Source organism: Onychostruthus taczanowskii, unplaced genomic scaffold (assembly GCF_017590055.1).
Source record: "Onychostruthus taczanowskii isolate IOZ18803 unplaced genomic scaffold, ASM1759005v1 scaffold19, whole genome shotgun sequence".
NCBI classification, from domain to species: domain Eukaryota; kingdom Metazoa; phylum Chordata; class Aves; order Passeriformes; family Passeridae; genus Onychostruthus; species Onychostruthus taczanowskii.
This window is the reverse complement of record NW_024499128.1, coordinates 12,640,555-12,661,353: the sequence shown is the minus strand read 5'-3', so window position 1 is coordinate 12,661,353 and position 20,799 is coordinate 12,640,555. Positions and strand designations below refer to the sequence as shown.

The 20,799-nt window shown below is 58.7% G+C and overlaps 1 protein-coding gene across 1 annotated transcript; it reads right to left on the bottom strand.

Annotated features, from left to right (window-relative positions):
- Positions 1 to 17,767, bottom strand: SYNGR3 (synaptogyrin 3). The gene is made up of 4 exons (XM_041401805.1): positions 17,643 to 17,767; positions 7,655 to 7,895; positions 2,462 to 2,604; positions 1 to 478 (listed from the first exon to the last, which is right to left on the bottom strand). Exons 1-4 carry the CDS (start codon positions 17,739 to 17,741, stop codon positions 266 to 268), a joined length of 696 nt encoding a protein of 231 aa, XP_041257739.1. The 5' UTR covers positions 17,742 to 17,767; the 3' UTR covers positions 1 to 265.
- Between the last annotated feature and the right edge of the window lie 3,032 nt (positions 17,768 to 20,799).

The window sequence follows — 20,799 nt, the reverse complement described above, 5'->3', positions numbered from 1 at the left end:
CCCAGCAGAGCTCGGAGGGGCCATCTCCTCCTCCTCCTCCTCCTCCTCCCCACCTGTAGGTGATGCGCTACCAACCTTCCTTCCTGCTGGCTTAGAGGGAACACTGCTTTTAGAAACCCTGGGACAGGTAAGACAAGAACCAATACCACTGTACAGAATTCACTGCACAACGAGCTAATAAAGGGACCCGGCACTGACTGGCCACGGCGAGGAAACGGGGCTGGAGACATCGGGGACCGGGCGGGGGTGGCACCGCCGCAGCCCCTCAGTACGCTGGCACTTGGTAACCTTTGGGGTTGGGCTCTAAGGTCTCGGTGAACGGGGGGCTCTGGTAGGTCTCCGTGCTCTCCACGCCGCTGCTGCCGCCGGGGTAGCCGGGGTAGGAGGCGCTGGGGTCGGTGCCGAACTGCTCGGTGGCGAACAGGGACATGTCCGTGCCCAGGCGGTACCGCTGCAGCGCCCGCAGCGCCAGCACCACCTGCGGACAGCGAGCCGAGGACGGCGACAGCGTCACACCGGGCAGGGCTGCGACCCCACGGCTCCCCGGAGCAACCCCCGGAACCCCCAGTCCCCCCAGGACCCCGTGTCCCCCCAGCATCCTGTGTCTCACCAGCATCACACATTCCCCATGTCCTCCAAGGACCCCCCCCAAAGCCCCAGGACCTTGAATCCCACCAGGACCCCGTGTCCTCCAAGGACCCCCAAACCCTCAGGACCCCGTGTCCCCCCAGCATCAGACATCACCCCAGGACTCCGTGTCCTCCCAGGGTCCCCCAATCCCCCGTGTTCCCCCAGCATCCTGTGTCTCACCAGCATCACACATTCCCCATGTCCTCCAAAGACCCCACAAAGCCCCAGGACCTCGAATCCCCCCAGGACCCCGTGTCCTCCAAGGACCCCCCAAACCCTCAGGACCCCATGTCCCCCCAGCATCCTGTGTCTCACCAGCATCACACATTCCCCACGAATCTCACCAGTACCCCGTGTCCTCCAAGGACCCCCCAAAGCCCCAGGACCTCACATTCCCCCAGGACTCCGTGTCCTCTCAGGGTCCCCCAATCCCCCGTGTCCCCCCAGCATCCTGTGTCTCACCAGCATCACACATTCCCCCATTACCCCATGTCCTCCCAGGGTCTCCCAAACCCCCAGAACCTTGAATCCCCCCAGGACTGCGTATCCTCCCAGGGTCCCCCAAACCCCCAGGACCCCAAATTCCCTCCCGAGCCCACATCCCCCATTCCCTGCAAAGCACCGAGCCCATGCAGCACCCCACAGGCTGTACCCAAGCCAGCCCCAAACCCCACTGGGACACTCCAGAGGCCATTTCTGAGGGGCAGGGTGACCCCCAGAGCTCTGCCTGGGCTGGGGGGCCCTGGCCGTGCACATCTGGCACTGCTGGCCCAAATAAACACATCTGCTGTGGGGAGGGGGAGCTGCCGAGAGGCAGCCCAGGAAAATAGGTCAGTTCTGCCGAGACTCCTTCACCCCCTTGCAGGTTGCTGGAATTGAGGCTGCAAACGTGGGAAATGTGGGGCCCGCTCGCTCTCCTTCCAGAAGGCTTCATTAACAATTCAATTAGTTTGTAAATGACGTTCTGAGGAGGCTAAAAAACGCCTGTAGAGGCCAGGAACGGCTTCCCAACCCTTTGGGATGGGACAGGGTGACAGCAGTGTCCCCACAGCCCTCCCGGGCTGGCAGCAGCTGCTGATGGGATGGGGAACATCCCCCCGCTGCCCTGCCCCGTGGCAGGGATGGGGAAGAGCTGGGATTAAAGGAGATTTATGGGGATAATCACAAAGCAGGGAGCAGTTAAACTGGGGGAGAACTGGAGCAAGGCTGGAACGCTGCTGGAAAGCCTGGCACTGCCTCTTGCCCCAGTTCTCTAGAGGCAATATGGAATTGGGGCACATCCCGGGGCTCTGTGCCCAGGGGAAGCTGGAGGTCACCCAGAGCCACCCCTGCCTCTCCACACACAGCTCTGGGGTGGGAGCCCCCGGGTGGCACAGCCCCCAGCCCACCTGGGGTCCAGGAGAGCCCCAGGGCTTCACACAGCCCTGGCTGCAGTCCCTGTGCCCAGGTGGAGCCAGAAATGTGATCAAGGGGGGTTTCTAAGCCCCTTCTCCAGGTGCACAGCAGAGGGGCCAGTCTGGCGTGTCCCAGGAGCAGCTGGTGAGCCTGAGAGCTCCCCAAGTCCCCCAGCACCCCATGAAGCTGCTCAGCACAGGGATCTGCTCCTGGGGACTCCCTGCCTCCAAGGAGGACCTGAAATCAGGGCAACTCGTGGCACGTTTTCAACGGGAACAAACCCTCCCAGCCTCGGGAGAAAGGGAAGCCTGGAACTCCCCAGGCAGAGGAGACTGAGCTGAGGCTTCCCTGCTGAGAAACCACCAGCCCCTCGCCACCCAGCAGCATTCCCTTCTGCCCAGCAGCCCGGGGCAAGTTTCATTTCGGGCTGCCTCACCCAGATGATGATGGAGAAGAAGGAGAAGGTGATGGCTGCCCGCGCCGCGTCGGCGCCCTGCGAGAAGCCCCGGGTCAGCGTCGTCCTCTGCCACTGGTTTGCCAGGAAGCAGAAGGCCACAAACCACAGGAAGGCCAGGAAACCTGCAGGGAAACACGGAATCTGAAGTGCAGGGAGCCCTCAGAAGTCTGGGGCTGTAAGCCAAAGCTTAGCATTAAACCCAAGATTTGATCTCGAGATGCTGGAAAAGGCTCCCACACTTAGGAGCTGGAAGTGAGAATGTGGAATTATGGCTCAAAGCAGAGACATGTTAAGCTAAGTAGAAGAAAGTTTAGGGTTTTAAAGTGTGGTACTGTAAGTCTGTGTGTCATAACACAGAAAGCTGACGCTGTAGCGTGAGTCTATAAGACAAAATATTTATTGTGTCAAAAGCATAAATATCCTTGTTGGTAGTGTTTTATTGGTTAATAAATCCTTAGAAGGTCTTGTAACTAGAGGTCTTGTGACCTTCTGAGCCGTGCACTGAAGATGTGAGCTGAACTCACCCTTCCTGTCTATGCAGAAGATAAGAAAAGTAAATAAAATAATCCAAAACAACTCAGAGGTCCCGTCTCAAATTCATTCAAAATTGCCAAAGGAACAGAGCTGGTCAGTGATGCCCCTGCCCAGCACCTCTCCCTTCCTGCTGCACAATCCACCAAGGCTTCCAATAGGAACAGGAATTTTGGGAGCCTGGCCCAAAAGGAGCTTTTTGAACACAAAACCAGAGATGGAAGGAAGCTGTGGGGACATCTCAGCGTGTTCCCTGCCTGAAATTCAGCTCAGCCACGCCTCAGCCTGACCTCAACGAGCCCCAGGGACAGCACATCCTCCCTGGAGCTGGTGGAGAGGGGCTTTTCACAAGGGCACTGAGCAACAGGACAAGGGGAAATGCCTCAGGCTGAAGGAGGGTGGATTTATATTGGACATGGAGGAGAAATTCTTCCCTGTGAGTGTGGGGAGGCTCAGAGCAGCTGGGAGGGTGCCAGGCCAGGCTGGGACAGTGGGAGGTGTCCCTGGCATGGCAGGGCTGGGATGGGATGGATTTTAATGCCCCTCCCAACCCAAACCATTCTGTAATTCCGTGACTCCACGACACGTGAGAGCTCTGCTCATCCCTGCAGAGAATCCCCCCGGGCCTGTGGAGCTGAGCACAAACACTCTGGTGATTATTTGATTATTCCTGCCTGGAAGCAAAGCTGGCTGAGTGAGATAAGGCTGCAGCTGCTCTAATTCCATCCCCAGCCACCAGCACTGCCCAGTGCCAAGCAGCTCAGGGCACAGCCAAGGAAAAGCCAGGAGCACACAGGGCCAGCAGCAGGGGTGTTTTCCAGCTCTGGGAAGAGGAGCTGCACCACCTGGACCCTCCCATGGTGCTGCTTTCAGGGTCTCCATCACTCCTGGTGTCTGGGATTCCGGGTGTCCGTGCACACGTGGATGTTGGGAATGCTGAGCAAGGACCATCAGCACATCAGGAGAGCAGCCAGGCTGCCAGTCCCTGTCTGACTGCAGGGACAGCAGAACCTCCCTTTATTCCCTTTCATCCCCATTTATCTTGCCAGTTTTCCCTAAACAGGATATAAAATGGAGCATCCACACCGAGTGCTGGAGGTGCAGGGCTCAAGGCATTTATTTCAGAATTTTCTCCTTTCTTTAATTCAGAATTTGCTCCTAATTGCAGTTTAAGACACATTTCTTGTCTCCTCCTGCACGGCTGGGCCTGGGAATTCCCAAGCAGCGGGCCTGGCCGTGGAAGGAATCCTTCCTTCTCAGGAAGGATCAGCCAGGTGTCCCTTTCCAAATGACACACACTTCACCAAACACAGCCAATCCTGTCACCAAACCCACCCAGATCTCTGCATAAGCATTTTCACTTCCCTTCAGGACAGCGACTTGTTGCCAGCATTAAAGGGCAGAGATTTACTGGGATTTACTCCTCAAAGGTCACCCTTTAACTCAGGGACATTTTCTGCTCCCTGCTTTGCCAGGGGGCTTTCCCAGCAGCTCTTCCTTGGAATGGGAAGCAGCTCCAACGCCCACGTCTGGAGCTGAGCCATTGCTCAGAGTCACACTGGGGGACTTTGGGAGCTAAAAACCCAGAGGTGAAACAAGAGCAGCTCCCAAAGGTGAATTCACACTGTGGGAGCAGCAGGATGGCACAGGGACAAGGCTGGGGACACGGGGCTGGCACAAGGGACACAGGGCTGGCACAAGGGATATGGGGCTGGGGACACAGGGATGGCACAAGGGACACAGGGATGGGCACACGGGGCTGGCACAAGGGACACAGGGATGGCACAAGGGACACAGGGATGGCACAAGGGATATGGGGCTAGGGACACAGGGATGGCACAAGGGACACAGGGATGGCACAAGGGGCACAGGGATGGCACTGGTTAGGCTCAGGGACAAGGTTGGGGACACAGGGATGGCACAAGGGACACAAGGCTGGAACTGGTTAGGCTCAGGGACAAGGCTGGAGACACGGGGCTGGCACAAGGGACACAGGGCTGGGGATACGGGGCTGGCACAAGGGACACAGGGCTGGCACTGGTTAGGCTCAGGGACAAGGCTGGGGACACAGGGCTGGCACAAGGGACACAGGGATGGCACAAGGGACACAGGGATGGCACTGGTTAGGCTCAGGGACAAGGCTGGGGACACAGGGCTGGCACAAGGGACACAGGGATGGCACTGGTTAGGCTCAGGGACAAGGCTGGGGACACAGGGCTGGCACAAGGGACACAGGGATGGCACTGGTTAGGCTCAGGGACACAGGCTGGAGACACGGGGCTGGCACAAGGGACACAGGGCTGGGGACACGGGGCTGGCACAAGGGATTGGCACTGGGGCTGGCACTGGGGCTGGCACAAGGGACTGGCACTGGTTTGTGGAGGGGAAGTTGTTCCTGCGTGTGACACTGGAGCCAGCACAGCTCATCCTCCCCGGCAGACACTGCCACCGACCCCCTGCCCACTCTGTCCCCAGTGCCACCCCAGCCCCGCTGGCACCGCGGGCTGCCAGGAGTTAAAATGACATCAGGCAGAGCCCGGAGGCAGCACGGCTGCGCTGGGTACTGCAGCTGCCAAAGCCCTCTGCAGCAGCGACCTTCCCCATCCTGCAGCCAGCAGCACCTGCAGCACCAGGCAGCGCCGGGCAGCACGGCTGCCCTGGGAGTGCTGTGCCACAGGGAGAAACCTGGGCAGCTCTGGGCCGCCTCTGCTGCCTCCAGGAGCTCTGTGCCCCAGGGAGAAACCTGGGCAGATCTGGGCAGCTCTGGGCAGCTCTGGGCAGCCTCTGCTGCCCTGGGAGTGCTGTGCCCCAGGGACAAACCTGGGCAGATCTGGGCAGCACGGCTGCCTCCAGGAGCTCTGTGCCCCAGGGAGAAACCTTTCTCTTCCAGAGCAGTTCTGGGCAGTTTCTGCTGTCCTCAGGATCTCTGTGCCCCAGGGAGAAACCTGGGCAGCTCTGGGCAGCCTCTGCTGCCTCCAGGATCTCTGTGCCCCAGGGAGAAACCTGAGCAGCTCTGGGCAGCTCTGGGCAGCCTCTGCTGCCTCCAGGATCTCTGTGCCCCAGGGAGAAACCTGGGCAGCTCTGGGCAGCCTCTGCTGCCTTAGGGAGTGCTGTGCCCCAGGGAGAAACCTTTCTCTTCCAGAGCAGCTCGGGGCAGCAGCAGCGTTGCCCCAGTGCCATGGGCACGGCGGGTGGCACTGCCAGCGCAGGAGAAGGGGTCGGGCACGGCAGCACCCCCAGAAGAGCAGCCAGCTGCGGGGTGACAGGAGTTTAAAACGCCCCGGGGGGCTGAGCTGGCACTGATGGGTGAGGATGCATGTGCCAGCCCCAGCGCCGGCTGCAGCAGCAGCTCCTGCAGCACTGGGGAAGGAGAGCCGGGAATGCCGCGGGAGACCAGGATCGTTTGGGGGCTGCAGACAACGGAGTGGCAGCCCCCGGGAGGATGTGTCACCTCCCTGATCACAGCTGGTCTCACCTGTCCGTGGGAGCAGCTGGAAGAGGGCTGTAAGTGCTGCTTAAATGAAGCCCCAGCTGTGCCCCAGGGTCAGCACCCAGCTCATTTCAGCAAGTTCTTCCCCGTGAGGGTGGAACAGGGTGCCCAGAGGAGCTGGGGCTGCCCCTGGATCCCTGGAAGAGTTTAACTGGAGCATCCTGGTCTAGTGGAAGGTGGAACTGAATGGGCTTCAATGTTCCCTCCAAAAAACCATTCCAGGATCCCATGGTTCTGTCATTTCTCCTCTCAGAGGATCCACCACGGGGACAAAGGAGAAAGGAGGCAGGGTTTGGGAGCAGTGCCAGCTCCCCGGTGGCTGGCAAGGAGCAGAGGCTGCCAGGAGGGCAGGAGGAGCCCAGCCTGGCTCCGTGACACGCAGCAGCAGCCACAGGGTGGATGTGGTGTCCCCCTCCCGCTGGAATCCAAGGATTTCAGGCACCAAGCCCCACGGAAGGGGCTGTAAATTTTATCTAACAAGGGCCGGATGCTCCAGCACCATGGAAATGAGCTTTGCAGCGAGGAGAGAACAGCCTGAAGAACAGGCAAGGCAGGGAGGGGATGATGGATGCCTTCATGTGGGACAGAGAGCCATCAGCAAGGCTCGTGCTGGTAAATCAGGCTGTGAACAGAGCCTGGGAGTGCGGGGCAGCAGCTGCCAGGGCAGGGCAGAGCTCGGTGCCCCCCAGCCCGGAGCACCCTGCCTGCTCTGCCCGCGGGGATGAGCTCAGCTCCGGGGCACAGCAGCCCCCAGGGCAGTGCCAGCTGCACAGAGCTGCTCCTGCTGTGCCCCAAACCCCTGCACGAAGTGAAGCCAGAGCCGAGGCAGCTGCTGGAACCACCTTTGCTTTCTGTGAGCCAGAGCAGGCGGTGTGGGCAGGTAAAACCCCGGGGGGGCTCTGAGATGGGACCACCGAGCCTCAGTGAACACCTCCAGCTGCAGAGAGAGGACACCCCAGTGTCCCCAGCCTCCCTCGGTGCCACTGAGCCACGGCTGCATGGCACAACTGCCCTGCCACCCCAGTGTCCCCAGCCAAGGCACACGAGCGGTGTCAGGCCACGGGAGGAGCGGGGAAGGCTCCAGAGAGGAGGAGCAGAGCCCAGCAATGAGGGAAGGGAAGGGAAGGGAAGGGAAGGGAAGGGAAGGGTACCTGAGAAGCCCAGGTCCAGCAGCACGGCCCGTTTGCGGTCCTTGACGCTGCTGATCTGCTGGAAGTACAGGTCCAGCACGAAGAAGAAGATGCAGCCGAAGAAGGCGATGAGGCCCACGGCGATGCCGTAGCTGCAGGCACTCTCATTCTCGTTGAAGATGCAGAGCAGCTCGGGGTCGTGGCTGTCCTTGTTCACGTAGCACTCGTTGACGATGGAGCCGAACACCACGATGGAGAAGATCTGCAGGGGCGAGCAGAGAACACGGCTCGCTGCTGGTGGCACTGAACTCTGCTTCCCAGCAATCCCCTCCTCTGCTCCATGGCAGCTGTTTGTCACACACATCCTGCCTCTCCCGTGGTTGGTGGCTCCAGATGCACCTGGGTGTGCCTGCTCTGGAGCTGGAACCTCCTCCTGCTGTGCAGAGCAGTGTAAGGACCTCCAGACACGCCGGGGAGGGGAAAATACCCACATGGGGCAGGTCCCTGCAGAGCTGGGCTGCTCTCTGCTGCCAGGCTGGGCCCCACAAAGCACCTGGAGTCCCCAGGGACAGGGGACAACTGAGCAGCTGAGCCAGGGAAGGGCTGGCTGGCTGCTGGAGGGGACAGGGGACATGTGTGGGGAGGTGGCACAGGGGCACAGGCTGCCCTGGGAGCAGCAGGGTGATTTTTTAGCAGGGGCTGAAAGGTGCAGCTCCTGAATGCATTACCAGTGACCTGCTTGGGGCCAGGAGGGACAGAAGGACGGGGGCTGCTGGGGCTGCCCAGGTGGCCACGCTGGCACCGCAGGTGTCACACCCCTGTCACATCCCTGTCACTCCCCTGTCACATCTGGGGAAGGAGCCGATGGCAGCAGCTGCCCCAGGTGACACCATCCCCCTGCACGCCCCAGGAAGTCCCTTATCCCCAAAGGGATGAGGCAGGAGGGGAGGCTGCAGGAGCAACACAACCTGCTCTGGATCCCTCCCTGGATCCCACCCTGGATCCTGCTCTAGATCCTGCCCTGGATCCCTCCCTGGATTCTCCCTGGATCCTGCTCTGGATCCTGCTCTGGATCCCTCCCTGTATCCTACCCTGGATCCCTCCCTGGATCCTCCCGGGATCCCGCCCTGGATCCTGCTCTGGGTCCCAAGCAGGGGCTGTGAGCAGGAGGGCAGTGGCACTGCAGGCACATCTCCCTCACACCGGGAGCCTCTGATCCCATCCCTGCCATCCCTGCCATCCCTGCCATCCCTGCCATCCCTGCCATCCCCGCCATCCCTGCCAGCCCTGCCATCCCTGCCATCCCTGCCATCCCTGCCAGCCCTGCCATCCCTGCCATCCCTGCCATCCCTGCCATCCCTGCCATCCCTGCCATCCCTGCCATCCCTGCCAGCCCTGCCATCCCTGCCATCCCTGCCATCCCTGCCAGCCCTGCTGGCTCCCGGGCACAGCTGGAGCCAGGCGTGCAGGGCAGGGATAAGAGGCTCCTCCAGCTCTCCTGGGAGCTGCTGGGAATGGGAACAGGGAACAACTGGCTCCCCCTGCACCTGCAGGGACAGCACGATGAGTCAGGGACAGGTGACATGGAGGTAGCACTGGATGAAGCCCAGCTGGTGGCTCTCACAGTCACCTGTGTCACCACTGTCACCTCCTGCAGCTGCCAGGGAAGCCGAGCAGGGGAAATGGAGCAGAACCACAGTGGGCAAACCACCCCCAAGGTCCAACCACTCTCCAGCACAACACTGGGACAGATGTCACAGAGCAGGGAAATGGAGCAGAACCACAGTGGGCAAACCACCCCCAAGGTCCAACCACTCTCCAGCACAACACTGGGACAGACCTGCTCCTCTTCCTCCTCTGGGGGCTCAGCCACGGCCTGGGGCCCTGTCCCACAGCCACCAGCCACGAGCTCAGGGGCCACCAAGTCACCCTGTGGCACCGGCACCCTGTTCATTGCTGGTGCTGTGCTTGGGGAGATTAGGATGGACAGCAGCATCATCCTCATCATCATCATCATCATCATCATCATCATCATCATCATTATCACCATCCCCACCACCATCATCCCCATCATCATCATCATCATCATCATCACTGTCATCATCATTATCACCATCCCCACCACCATCATCCAGCAGGGAAATGGAGCAGAACCACAGTGGGCAAACCACCCCCAAGGTCCAACCACTCTCCAGCACAACACTGGGACAGACCTGCTCCTCTTCCTCCTCTGGGGGTTCAGCCATGGCCTGGGGCCCTGTCCCACAGCCACCCCTGGCTCAGGGCAGCCCTGAGCACCAGCCACGAGCTCAGGGGCCACCAAGTCACCCTGTGGCACCGGCACCCTGTTCATTGCTGGTGCTGTGCTTGGGGAGATTGGGATGGACAGCATCATCATCATCATCATCATCATCATCACTGTCATCATCATTATCACCATCCCCACCACCATCATCCTCATCACCGTCATCATCACCATCATCCTCATCATCATCACCATCCACATCATCACCATCATCATCATCCCCATCATCATCATCATCCCCATCAGTATCCTTATCATCATCATCACCATCATCATCATCATCATCACTGTCATCATCATTATCACCATCATCATCACCATCATCCTCATCATCATCACCATGCTCATCATCACCATCATCATCATCCTCATCACTGGCATCATCATCACCATCATCCTCATCAGTATCCTCATCACTGTCATCACCATCATCACCAACCTCATCATCATCACCACCACCATCACCACCATCATCACCATCATCACCATCCTCCCCATCCCCATCCTCATCCTCCCCATCCCCACCATCCCCATCCCCATCATCCTCCCCATCCTCATCCTCCCCATCCCCATCCTCCCCATCCCCACCATGCCCATCCCCATCGTCCTCCCCATCCTCATCCTCCCCATCCTCATCCTCCCCATCCCCATGCTCACAGGAGGGGCCGTGTGTAAGGCAGAAACAACAACAAACAGCACTAATCGTTTTCCCAGAGCTTTGGCAGCAGCTGTAACACCAGCAGTTGTAAAAATCTGCTCATAAATAATGCAAAATTGTTATTTACCATCAGAAATAGCAGCAGCATTTATGAAACAGGCCCTGGGAAGAAGTAATGTGATTCTGGAAAACATGAATAATTGAGGACCTCTGATTCCACACGATTACTTCTCTGGCAGGCCAGCAAACTTGCACTCAGCCTCTGGGAGAAGTTCCACTCGGTCCTCCCAGGATGAGCAGCCTGCTCCAAGCTCGTGGGAGCCTGCTGGAGCCCAGAGCTCTGCTGGGGAGGGAGAGCTCCCATAAACACAGTTCAGGATGTCACAGCACAGGCGTGTGGTGCCTGCACCAGCTTTGCACACCTGGGGCTGCCAATGTCGATGGTTTGATTTTTTAAAAAAGGATGTTTTATTGCTTAACTTCCAGCTCCAAAAGATTTTGGAAAGCAGAGCATCCTTCATGCTGCCAGGCAACCCAAGTGGCTCAAACCATGAGAGCCCCACAACCACATTTCAATGTACAAAGCACAGGACATGCAGCTTTTCCTTGGGAGGCCAAAGGAACAACAAATTCCAAGGGCACACATTTGATAGATGAGCTCAAAACATCAGCACTGCCTGGAATATTCCTGTCAAAACGTGCCTTTCCATGGGCCACCTCTCCCTCACCCCAGGACTGTCATGTTATGGTTTTTCTTAAAAAAAACCCACTGGTGCTGGTGAAACACTTTAGTGAGAATAAAATCGTGTTGTCTTTCTAAGTATAGATGAAAAAGTGCTTTTATTTTAGGAAAACGTGGGTAGATGAAATAAACGTGGGCAGGGAAATAAACCCCCTGTGTTTTTTTTGAAGTTCCCACAGAAGAAGTGCATTTTCCCCATCATCTTCACAAACCACAGCAGCTCAAAGGCCTGACCAGCTCATCAGAGACTTGATTGGGAAAACACAAGGTCAGATTTTCCACTGTCAGTGAGGTTTGGTGGGCCTGAGCAGCATCTCAGAGGATCTGCACAGGAGCCTTCACAGGACACTCCATTTCCCAGCTGAACAACCCAACACCACCAGCAACAAATTCTGCTTTTCCTGGCTGAACCGGTGCAAGGCACAGCAAGAAAACTGGATTCTCCCCAGCCACCCCGGGGGGAAATCGCATTTTCCATCCTTGCATCCTGCCAAAGCTGCCATGGGGATGTGCTGGCAGCTCGGGGGCTCCTGGTGTGGGGGTTCCTGAGTGCTGGGAGCCCCAAATCCAGCAGCTCCAGCAGCTCCAGCAGCTCCAGCAGACCATGAGTGCTGCCCTGCCTGTGGCTGCAGGGGAATGGGATGGAGGAAAGCTCTGCTCTCCCATCCTTTCCATCCTTTCAGAGCTGCACCTCAGCACACATTGCATCCTGCCAAAGCTGCCATGGGGATGTGCTGGCAGCTCGGGGGCTCCTGGTGTGGGGGTTCCTGAGTGCTGGGAGCCCCAAATCCAGCAGCTCCAGCAGCTCCAGCAGCTCCAGCAGCTGCAGCAGACCACGAGTGCTGCCCTGCCTGTGGCTGCAGGGGAATGGGATGGAGGAAAGCTCTGCTCTCCCATCCTTTCCATCCTTTCAGAGCTGCACCTCAGGACACAGAGGAGCCTCAGTCCCTCCCGGGGGGGAGCACAGCACAGGTCACAGTATTTCTGTGACACGGGACAGTGGGACAGGGCAGTGGGACAGGACAGTGGGACAGGACAGTGCGACAGGGCAGTGGGACAGGACAGTGGGACAGGACAGTGCGACAGGGCAGTGGGACAGGACAGTGGGACAGGACAGTGGGACAGGACAATGGGAAAGGAAAATGGGAAAGGAAAATGGGACAGGACAGTGGGACAGAATAATGAGACAGGATAATGGGACAGGATAATGGGACAGGACAGTGGGACAGGACAATGAGACAGGACAATGGGACAGGACAGTGGGAAAGGACAATGGGAAAGGAAAATGGGACAGGACAGTGGGACAGGACAGTGGGACAGGGCAGTGGGACAGGACAGTGGGACAGTCTCTGCTCAGAGGGTGGGGAAGCTCTGGTGCAAGGTGCCCAAAGAATCTGTGGCTGCTCCATCCCTGGCAGTGTCCAAGGCCAGGCTGGACAGGGCTTGGAGCAGCCTGGCACAGTGGGAGGTGTCCCTGCCATGGCAGGAGTGGCACTGGATGGGTTTTAAGGCTCCTTCCAACCCAAACCATTCCAGGATTGTGCTGGACCCGTCAGGCCCTCGCAGGACCCTGCTGTGCCCAGCTGCAGACACCTTTCAGCTGTGCACAGAGCTGGAGCTGTGTGTGCCCTCCCTCCACCACATTTTTGCCACCTGGAGGATGCTGGCTGGCCAGGCTGCCTGCCTTTCTCCTGGAGCTGTGCTCTGCAGATCCCCGCTCCCTCCTGAAGCTCCAGCAGCCTGGACCCCATCACACACACAGTTTTTCTCCCTGTTGCTTTCAGCTTTCTGCAGCCCATCCTCTAAATTGTGCTTCAGCAAACCCAGCAGCCTGAGCAGAGCCAGGCAAGGAAAACAAGAAGCAAACAGGAGAGCAGGAGCTGGGAGCTGTCAGCCATTTTAAGGTGAGATGTTCCCACCGCTGAGGAGCTGCACTTGCATTTGGGACCTATAAAAAACAGCAGCAGAAGGTGTGGGGTTGCAGGAGACTGCAGAGCCCAGCTTTGGTCACACACACAGTCGTGTCAGTGAGGAGGAGATGCAATGCACGAGGACAGACAGACAGAGCTCCTTTCCTGTGCCGTGGCTCCTGAGCGGCAGCGCTGGGCACAGCCCACGGGCGCACGGAGCCAGGTTTGGTGATCCCCCACTGCCTCCAGGAGCCAAACACCTCCTGCTCAGCTCCCTGCCCTCCTGCAGCCCGGCACGGCCAGGAGGGACCACCAAATGGGAAAGGAAAACGATTCAGGTCAAATCAGCAAATCCTGCTTAGCACCGAGCGTTCCCCTGAGCCCCTGTAAGCCCTGGGATGTGCACAGACCCCCTGGCACAGGGGGCAATCAGCCCCCAGACCCCTCTGCAGGTTATCTTGACGGCTGTCAGTCACAGGGAAAGTCCCAGCACTGATCTGCACCATTTCTTGGGAGATGTGAAGACCAAAGCTCAGCTTTAGGCACTGCCAGGTCTCCCACAGGACCATGAAGGGAAGGCCTGGTGTGGTTTCTGGCACAGAAAGAGGTGGGCTAATGATGGCTGTAATAGGTTTAGGGCCATGTCCACCAGGCTAATCAGCTTGGGAGGATGTCTATTGATGAGCACATGACTGATTTTTCCTGAATCACTTTTTCTGATGTGGTAAGAGATGCTGCCTGAGACACAGCGTTCATTCAAGGCTCCTAATCTGGTCCTGCAATCTGAGCACATGGCACACCAGCAGTGCTTGAAACCAGAGATGACAGGAGCATGACAATTCAGAACCATTTTAAGCTCAGATGCAGCAAAGCTCCCCTATAATTCCATTACCAAAATGTTAAGTTTAAATTTTGCCTTTAATCCATAGCCTGCAGAAAGAGAAAATTAAGGCAGAAATCTGATGACCCTTCTGAAAAGTGGTCAGGAGCAAAGTCTGAGGCAGCTCAGATCATGCTAATGACTCTGAGCATGGCTGGGGGCTCCTGGAGTGCCAGAGCAGCCTTGGAGCTCTTCCCCAAGAGCCCTGAGTGCTCAGGAGTCAGTGAAACCCCTGAGGAGCCACCCAGAGCCCAGTCCCTGCACTTCTGCTGAGCCCCAGGGAGGCACAGATGGATGGGATGGGATAATGGGATGGGATAATGGGATTGGGATGGGATGGGATGGGATGGGATGGGATGGGATGGGATGGGATGGAATGGGATGGATGGAATGGGATGGATGGGATGGGTCAGTCAGGGGGATGAGGGTGCACTGATGGGACCCAGCACTCAGCTGCTGCTGCTGCTCTGCACGAAATCACAGGAATTGCTGAAAAAGTTTACCAGAATATTTTGCAAAACTGCTTTTAAAAGCCAAACCTAAGCCTATGTTAAATGAACAATTGCCCTGCGGAGCTGAGTGGCCACTTGAAAGTCTGGCTGGCACGGGCAGGGACAGGGAAAGGAGCTCATGATTCTGCAGGCAGCCCTCGTGAATATCGACTCTGTTTGGCTGTGCAAAAAATGTCTCAAAAGGAAACCACAAGAGAGATCACATCTTCATCTGACAAGCTGCATCAGACACAGAGGGAAGAGATGAATGAGGAACTGCTAAATGGTTCTTTCCAGCTTTTGGTTTCGCAGCTCAAGCCAGGAGTGGTGGTTTTCCCCCTCAGATACTCAGAATTACTCTCTCAGGGGGAGGCAGAACCAGGAATCCCCTTTGGGCACCGCTGACATTTGGGGATTTCTGTGTTGGTCACCGTTCACCTGCCAGCCCCTCACATGTCTGCCAGCACAAGGTTCCCCAGGCAGCCACAGAGTCCCAAAAAAAGGGAACTGGACCTTCCTTGGGTGGTGGGAAGCCCCGGCAGTGGCCACCAGCCAGATCAGCACGAGTCACTCACCTCAGGCACCTGGGGCTGGCCCCAAATCCCTGTGGGGTTTCTCCATCACCCCCACCCAAACCAGCCCACCCTGGCAGCTCTTCCTTTCCCCAGGAGCAGCTGCCATCACCCCCAGAGCAAGGCTCCTGTGTCTGCTGTGGGATCCAGCTGCTCAGGTCAACCACGGCCCCAGCGAGGCACAGGAAGGAAAACCACGTGAAAAACCCACCCCAGACCTGACCTCAGCCCAGGGCCAGCTCAACAACCACCCTGGCTGGTTTGTGCTGCCACAGGCAGCTCATCTCCCCTGGGCTGGCAGGCAGGGGAGCCTGGCAAGGCTCTGTTTGCTTTGGCAGTCAGGGAGTGGCACGGTGGGCATCGGTTCCAGCTCCTGCCCGGCCACCAGCACGGATGTCACCACGGGCCACAGCACTGCCACCCGCCCAGGACAGCAGCAAGGAAGGCAGCAGAGACCCCAGCAAAGCCCGTGGCTGCCTCCCCCACCCAATCTGTCCATGCTGCCAGGGGTTTGGCCTGGAAGGCAGGCACGAGGCACGGCAGCAGGAGGGGAACGCTGTGAGTGCAGCCCCAGCTCGCGCTGGACAGGGGCCACAAGTGCTGAACTGGTTGAACACACGGGGAACTGGGCTGAGACAACCAAACTGGGGCTCCAAACCCCCAGGCTGGAGCGGTGGTGAACCCTGGCAGGTCTAGCAGGGAGTGAGACCTGGGAAAAGGGCTCCAAAGGGAGCTCCCCCAGCCCACTGAAAAGAGCAAAAACTCCCTTTTTGCTCAGCGGGCTTTGGCCAACCCTGAATGTAGCAAACACTTATGGACAGCAGCATGCTCATCCCAGTTTGTCCACACTGGTGGCCCCTGCACTTGTTTGGAGTCGAGCTGATGCATTTCTGTGGCTGTGAGCACTCGTTTGTCACTGATTCCCTGGGAACACAGAGCCAGGAAAGGAGGGACTTCACCACTGAATGAACCAGGGGGTATATACAGGAACATCTCCTAAGCTGGGATTTTTATTTTGTACCTACATTCCATACTTTGGTCCTTCCCAGCAGTGTCCAATCCCCTCCACCCAACAAGGCTGGGGAGCCCGCTGGGTGCAAGGTGACACATTTATTTTAGGAGGGGCTGAACTCACCAGCAGTGGGGCAGATTTATTTCACTGTACCCAAACCCTCCTGCCAGCAGTTTGCCATGGCCACTCAAGGAGGATCCAAACCAAGTTTTCTTCTAGGAAACAACTGCTGCCCTGTGCCTCAAGCCTGCCCAAAATGCCCCATCCACAGCAACATCCACACCACATCCATGGATCTGGATGCCCCAGATCCATCCCTGGCCCCGTTTTTCCCCAGCAATGGAGCTGTGGGCCTCCTCCAAGCCCTGGGAAGGAAGGACACCAGCTCCCATCAGGCACACACTGCAGCGTGTGGTTGAACTCTGAGCATGTGACTGCAGCTGGAATTGCTCATGTGCTGCTGCTGGGGCCTCTCCCAGGGCCGGAGAGCCCCTCGGAGCCAGCGGCTGTGCCTGCTGGAAGGAGGGCAGCTGGGGGCTGCCCGCACCTCCTCAGCACAGCTTTGTGAGCTCCCTGCCTCGCTGAGCGCTGCCACGGTGACACAGAGCCAGCACGGGTGTGACATGGGCGAGGACAAGCCCCAGGCTCATCCACAGCCTCCAGCCAAGCACTGGAGCCGGACGAGAGCCGGGCAGATCCTTCCCACGAGGGGGTTTTGGGAAGGAGCTGGCATTCCTGACCTCCCAAGGCGCTGCACACCTGCAGATCTCAGCAAAAAAGCCAGGCTGGGAGAGGCAAATTAAGGGCTGTCCTTAGCCCTGGGCATCGGGGCACCACGGCCCCAGGGGCACCCTGGCACAGGACCACCAAAGGCTTCCCTGAGCCCTGCAGAGCCCACTGCAGCTCCTGCTCCGCGGTGGGAATTCACCGATGGGAAACGTCCAACAAACATGACATCCTCTCAGCAGCACGGGGGAGCTGGGCAGGGCTGCTCCCGGCTTTCTGTCACACACACGCATGCACGGAGCGCGGCAGGCAGGAAAATGTCCTCTGCCTCCCGCTCCCGGCCCCATCCTCCAGCGCCGCACGGGAGAGGGGCAGCGCGCATCCCGCCGCCGCTCCCGGCCCCCTTCCCGAGGAAACTCCCTGCCAGCTCCCCCGGGAGACGGCAGTGCCCGCGGGGCTGGGCAGCGCCCACCGCACCGGCACCGGCACCGGGAACGACGCACCGGCACCGGGAACGATGCACCGGCTGCGGGCACGATGCACCTGAGCTGCCCATGGTCTCGTCACTGCACATCACCTCGTCACTGCACATCACCTGGACATTGCCCATCACCCGGGCACTGCCCATCGCCCGGGCACTGCCCGCCGCACCGGGCGCTGTCCCCCGCACCGCCGCTGCCCAGCCCCGCGCCCCCGCGGCCGTTCCGCCTTACCCAGGTGGTGACCCGGAGCAGGGTCTGCGGCTGCTTGAGGAAATCCACGGGGTCGATGGCCCCCCCCGCCCGGCCCGCTCCGAAGGACGCTCCTTCCATCTTCCCCCGCGCCCGCTCCGCGCCCAGCCGAGCCCCGCCGCGCGCACCGCGCCGGCCGGGATGGGGCTGCGGGCACTGTGACAGCAGGACAGACACTGTCATCAAGCTGTGGGCACGGGGGATGTGACACTGAGACAGGCACTGTCACTGCAATGGGGCTCCAGGCACAGTGACAGTGGGACAGGGACTGTCACCGAGCTGTGCGCACAGGCACTGTGACCGGGACAGGCATTGTCACTGGAATGGGGCTCTGGGCACTGTGACAATCACCCAGCTGTAGGCACGGGCACTGTGACAGTGGGACAGGCACTGTCATCAAGCTCTGAGCACAGGCAATGTGACAGTGGGACAGCCATTGTCACCGAGCTGTGGGCATGGGCACTGTGACACTGTGACAACCACTGTCACCAGGATGGGGCTTCGGGCACTGTGACAGCCACTGTCGCCAAGCTGTGGGCATGGCCACCACAGCAGAGCTGTGGGCACTGTGGATAGCCAGGGCCACTGTGCTGTGGCCATGGGCACTGTGCCAGGGCTGGGGACACCACAGAGCAGCCAGGACACCTTACCACTGCCAGGGTCACTGTGCTGTGGCCATGGGCACTGTGCCAGGGCTGGGGACACCACAGAGCAGCCAGGACACCTTACCACTGCCAGGGTCACTGTGCTGTGGCCATGGGCACTGTGCCAGGGCTGGGGACACCACAGAGCAGCCAGGACACCTTACCACTGCCAGGGTCACTGTGCTGTTCCAAGAATGACCGTCCTACGGTCACTGTGCTCCTTCTGGGGACAGCATGCCATGGGCAGGGGTGTGGTGTCCTTGCACGGGTCACCATCCCATGCCAGTGTCACCAGGCAATGGCAAAGGCTCCCTGTGAGCAGCTGGGCTGTTGGCATGAGGGCGATGCCATGGCCTGGAGCACAGGGAGGTCACCACAGTGCTCAGCTCACCTCTGCTGCGGGCACTGACCCTAAAATAAACAGCCCTTCTGTGCCCAGCCCCCCAGAAAGGGTGGCTGTCCCCCTTTGGGGACCCTCAGAGGCCCTGCAGCCGGGAGGGCTCTCAGACCTGGCACAAGCCAGGGCTCTGCTGGCCGCTCACCGGGCCTCCCTGCAGCCGGGAGGGCTCTCAGACACAAGCCAGGGCTCTGCTGGCCGCTCACCGGGGCCGGTGGCCGAGAGCAGAGGCGAGGTGTGGCAGCTGCTCTGTGCCGCTGCACATCCACTGCTGGTGCAAGAAGAGGGAAGTGAAAACGGCTGGGGCTGACCTCTCGCTTTCCCCACGCACGGAAGGAGCCACCCAGAGCTGCCACGCGAGGGAGGAGGCCAAGCCCCAGCCCTGCTCCCTCCCCATGGACAGCAGGAAGGAGGAAAAGGAAGAAGCTTAGAGGGAAACCCGCGATTAGAGCGCAGGGAGTTCCCCCCGCGGCTCCAGGACCTGAGCTGGTTTTGAGCACCGCGCTGCTGATCCCGGTTCCATAGATACCGATGCCATGACAACCCTGACATCATCCCAGCTCCGGACGGGAGCTGCAGGGAAAGGCGCAGCGAGGAGGAGCCCGCCAGCCCTGCTGCCACGGGGCTGTGGGGCTGGGGGCTTCTCCTGCCCCGCTGCAGCCCCGTTCCCCTGGCAGGGACCGTGTCACTGCCACGGCACGCGGGGGACCTGTGGGACAGGTGTGTCACACCCCTCACACACACGCTGCAGCCACAGAGCCAAGGATTCCCGGGTGCTGGATGCTGTCTCCAGCTCCTTTCGGCCTTTTGCTGCTTTGTCAGTCTGTTCTTTCTGGCAGCTTGGAAGCAGGGTTTAACTGTTGAAGCTCATAATGATGCCACGCAGTTTTTCTCAATTACAGGTGAGTCATCATCTCTCCAGGTCTATTTCTGACTCCCAGCAGGAAAAGCAGAATTCAGCCCTTCACTCCTCAATGTCACCAGCTCAGGAACCAGCACATTTTTTTAGGCAAAACCAAAATGGCCATGAAGAAAATGACAGGTTGGTCCCTCCTGCTTTCTGCTGGCAGGATGGCTCGTGGAGCTGGCCAGGGATGGGACCCCAGTGCCAAGAGCATCACTGCCAGCTCATCCCTGAATTGCAGGCCAGGAACAAAGACCGAATTAACTTGAAGGGATTACCTGAGGTGGGATTTTCAATCAGCTTCAGCGGTTTAGAAGCAGCTGTTTCAGCATCCTCAAAAATCCGTTTCACACTTTGGGCACAGAGCATCCCAAACCCATCAGCCCAGGGTTCCATGGCATGGCACGGGCTGCCCTGCTCCTCCAGAGTGGCCAGTGCCAGGAGGCAGTGTGTTCCAGGGAATCAGCTGGACCCCTGGGCTCTGCTCCTGGCTTTCTGATGATTTTGGGAAAACCACTTCTTTCTCCCTCTTTCTAACGTGTCTTGCCCAGCTCATCTGTTCCAGCTGGAATTTTTGGACAATGCAAAGCACAAGAGAGCAGGACACTGCCTGAATCTTTGAGATGTTACCCTAGAAGAAATCATGACCATTTCCAGACAGGTATGAGCTTTACACCCTTCCAGGCATGACCGTGGTGCACTGAAATCTCTCCTCCTAAACTTGTCTTTTCTTTGGGGTTCATCCCCCCAGCTTCAGCTGCGTGCAGTGTTTATACAATCGTTGCCCACATCGTGGGGTGCCAGTTTTCTCCCCCTGCTCCAGCTCAGATAGAGCACAGGAGGTATCTCCAGCCCACATACAAACTGTCTTTCTGTCTCGCTTCCTATTGCTGCAGATAACAGATACACAGAGCCAGCCAATAATGGGGAAGGATATTGCACCTTCCACGTTTTCCCCATCAAATGGAGAACAGCAGCATTTGGAAATGGCACTTCCCAGAGTGTCAGTTTGATTTGAACAATTTTTGTCCTATTTACCATTCCACTGGATTTCAGGGACAGGGAACAAGGACAGGAAACAAACAGAGCAGCACGCAGACAACTGCCCAAGAGCTGCCCATATCTTTATTTTCCATGAATTTAATTAAAGGTAGTGGAAGACTTGTATTTGCTTTCTGCTTCTTCTAGTCATGC

What these genes read in the sequence shown, in the direction of transcription:
- SYNGR3 (XM_041401805.1), bottom strand. Translation starts at nt 17,741, where the DNA reads ATGGAAGGAGCGTCCTTCGGAGCGGGCCGGGCGGGGGGGGCCATCGAC. An exon ending in GCTGGACCTGGGCTTCTCAG is followed by an intron (nt 2,605 to 7,654) that starts GTACCCTTCCCT and finishes GTTTCCCTGCAG; the next exon opens with GTTTCCTGGCCTTCCTGTGG. An exon ending in TCTTCTCCATCATCATCTGG is followed by an intron (nt 479 to 2,461) that starts GTGAGGCAGCCC and finishes CGCTGTCCGCAG; the next exon opens with GTGGTGCTGGCGCTGCGGGC.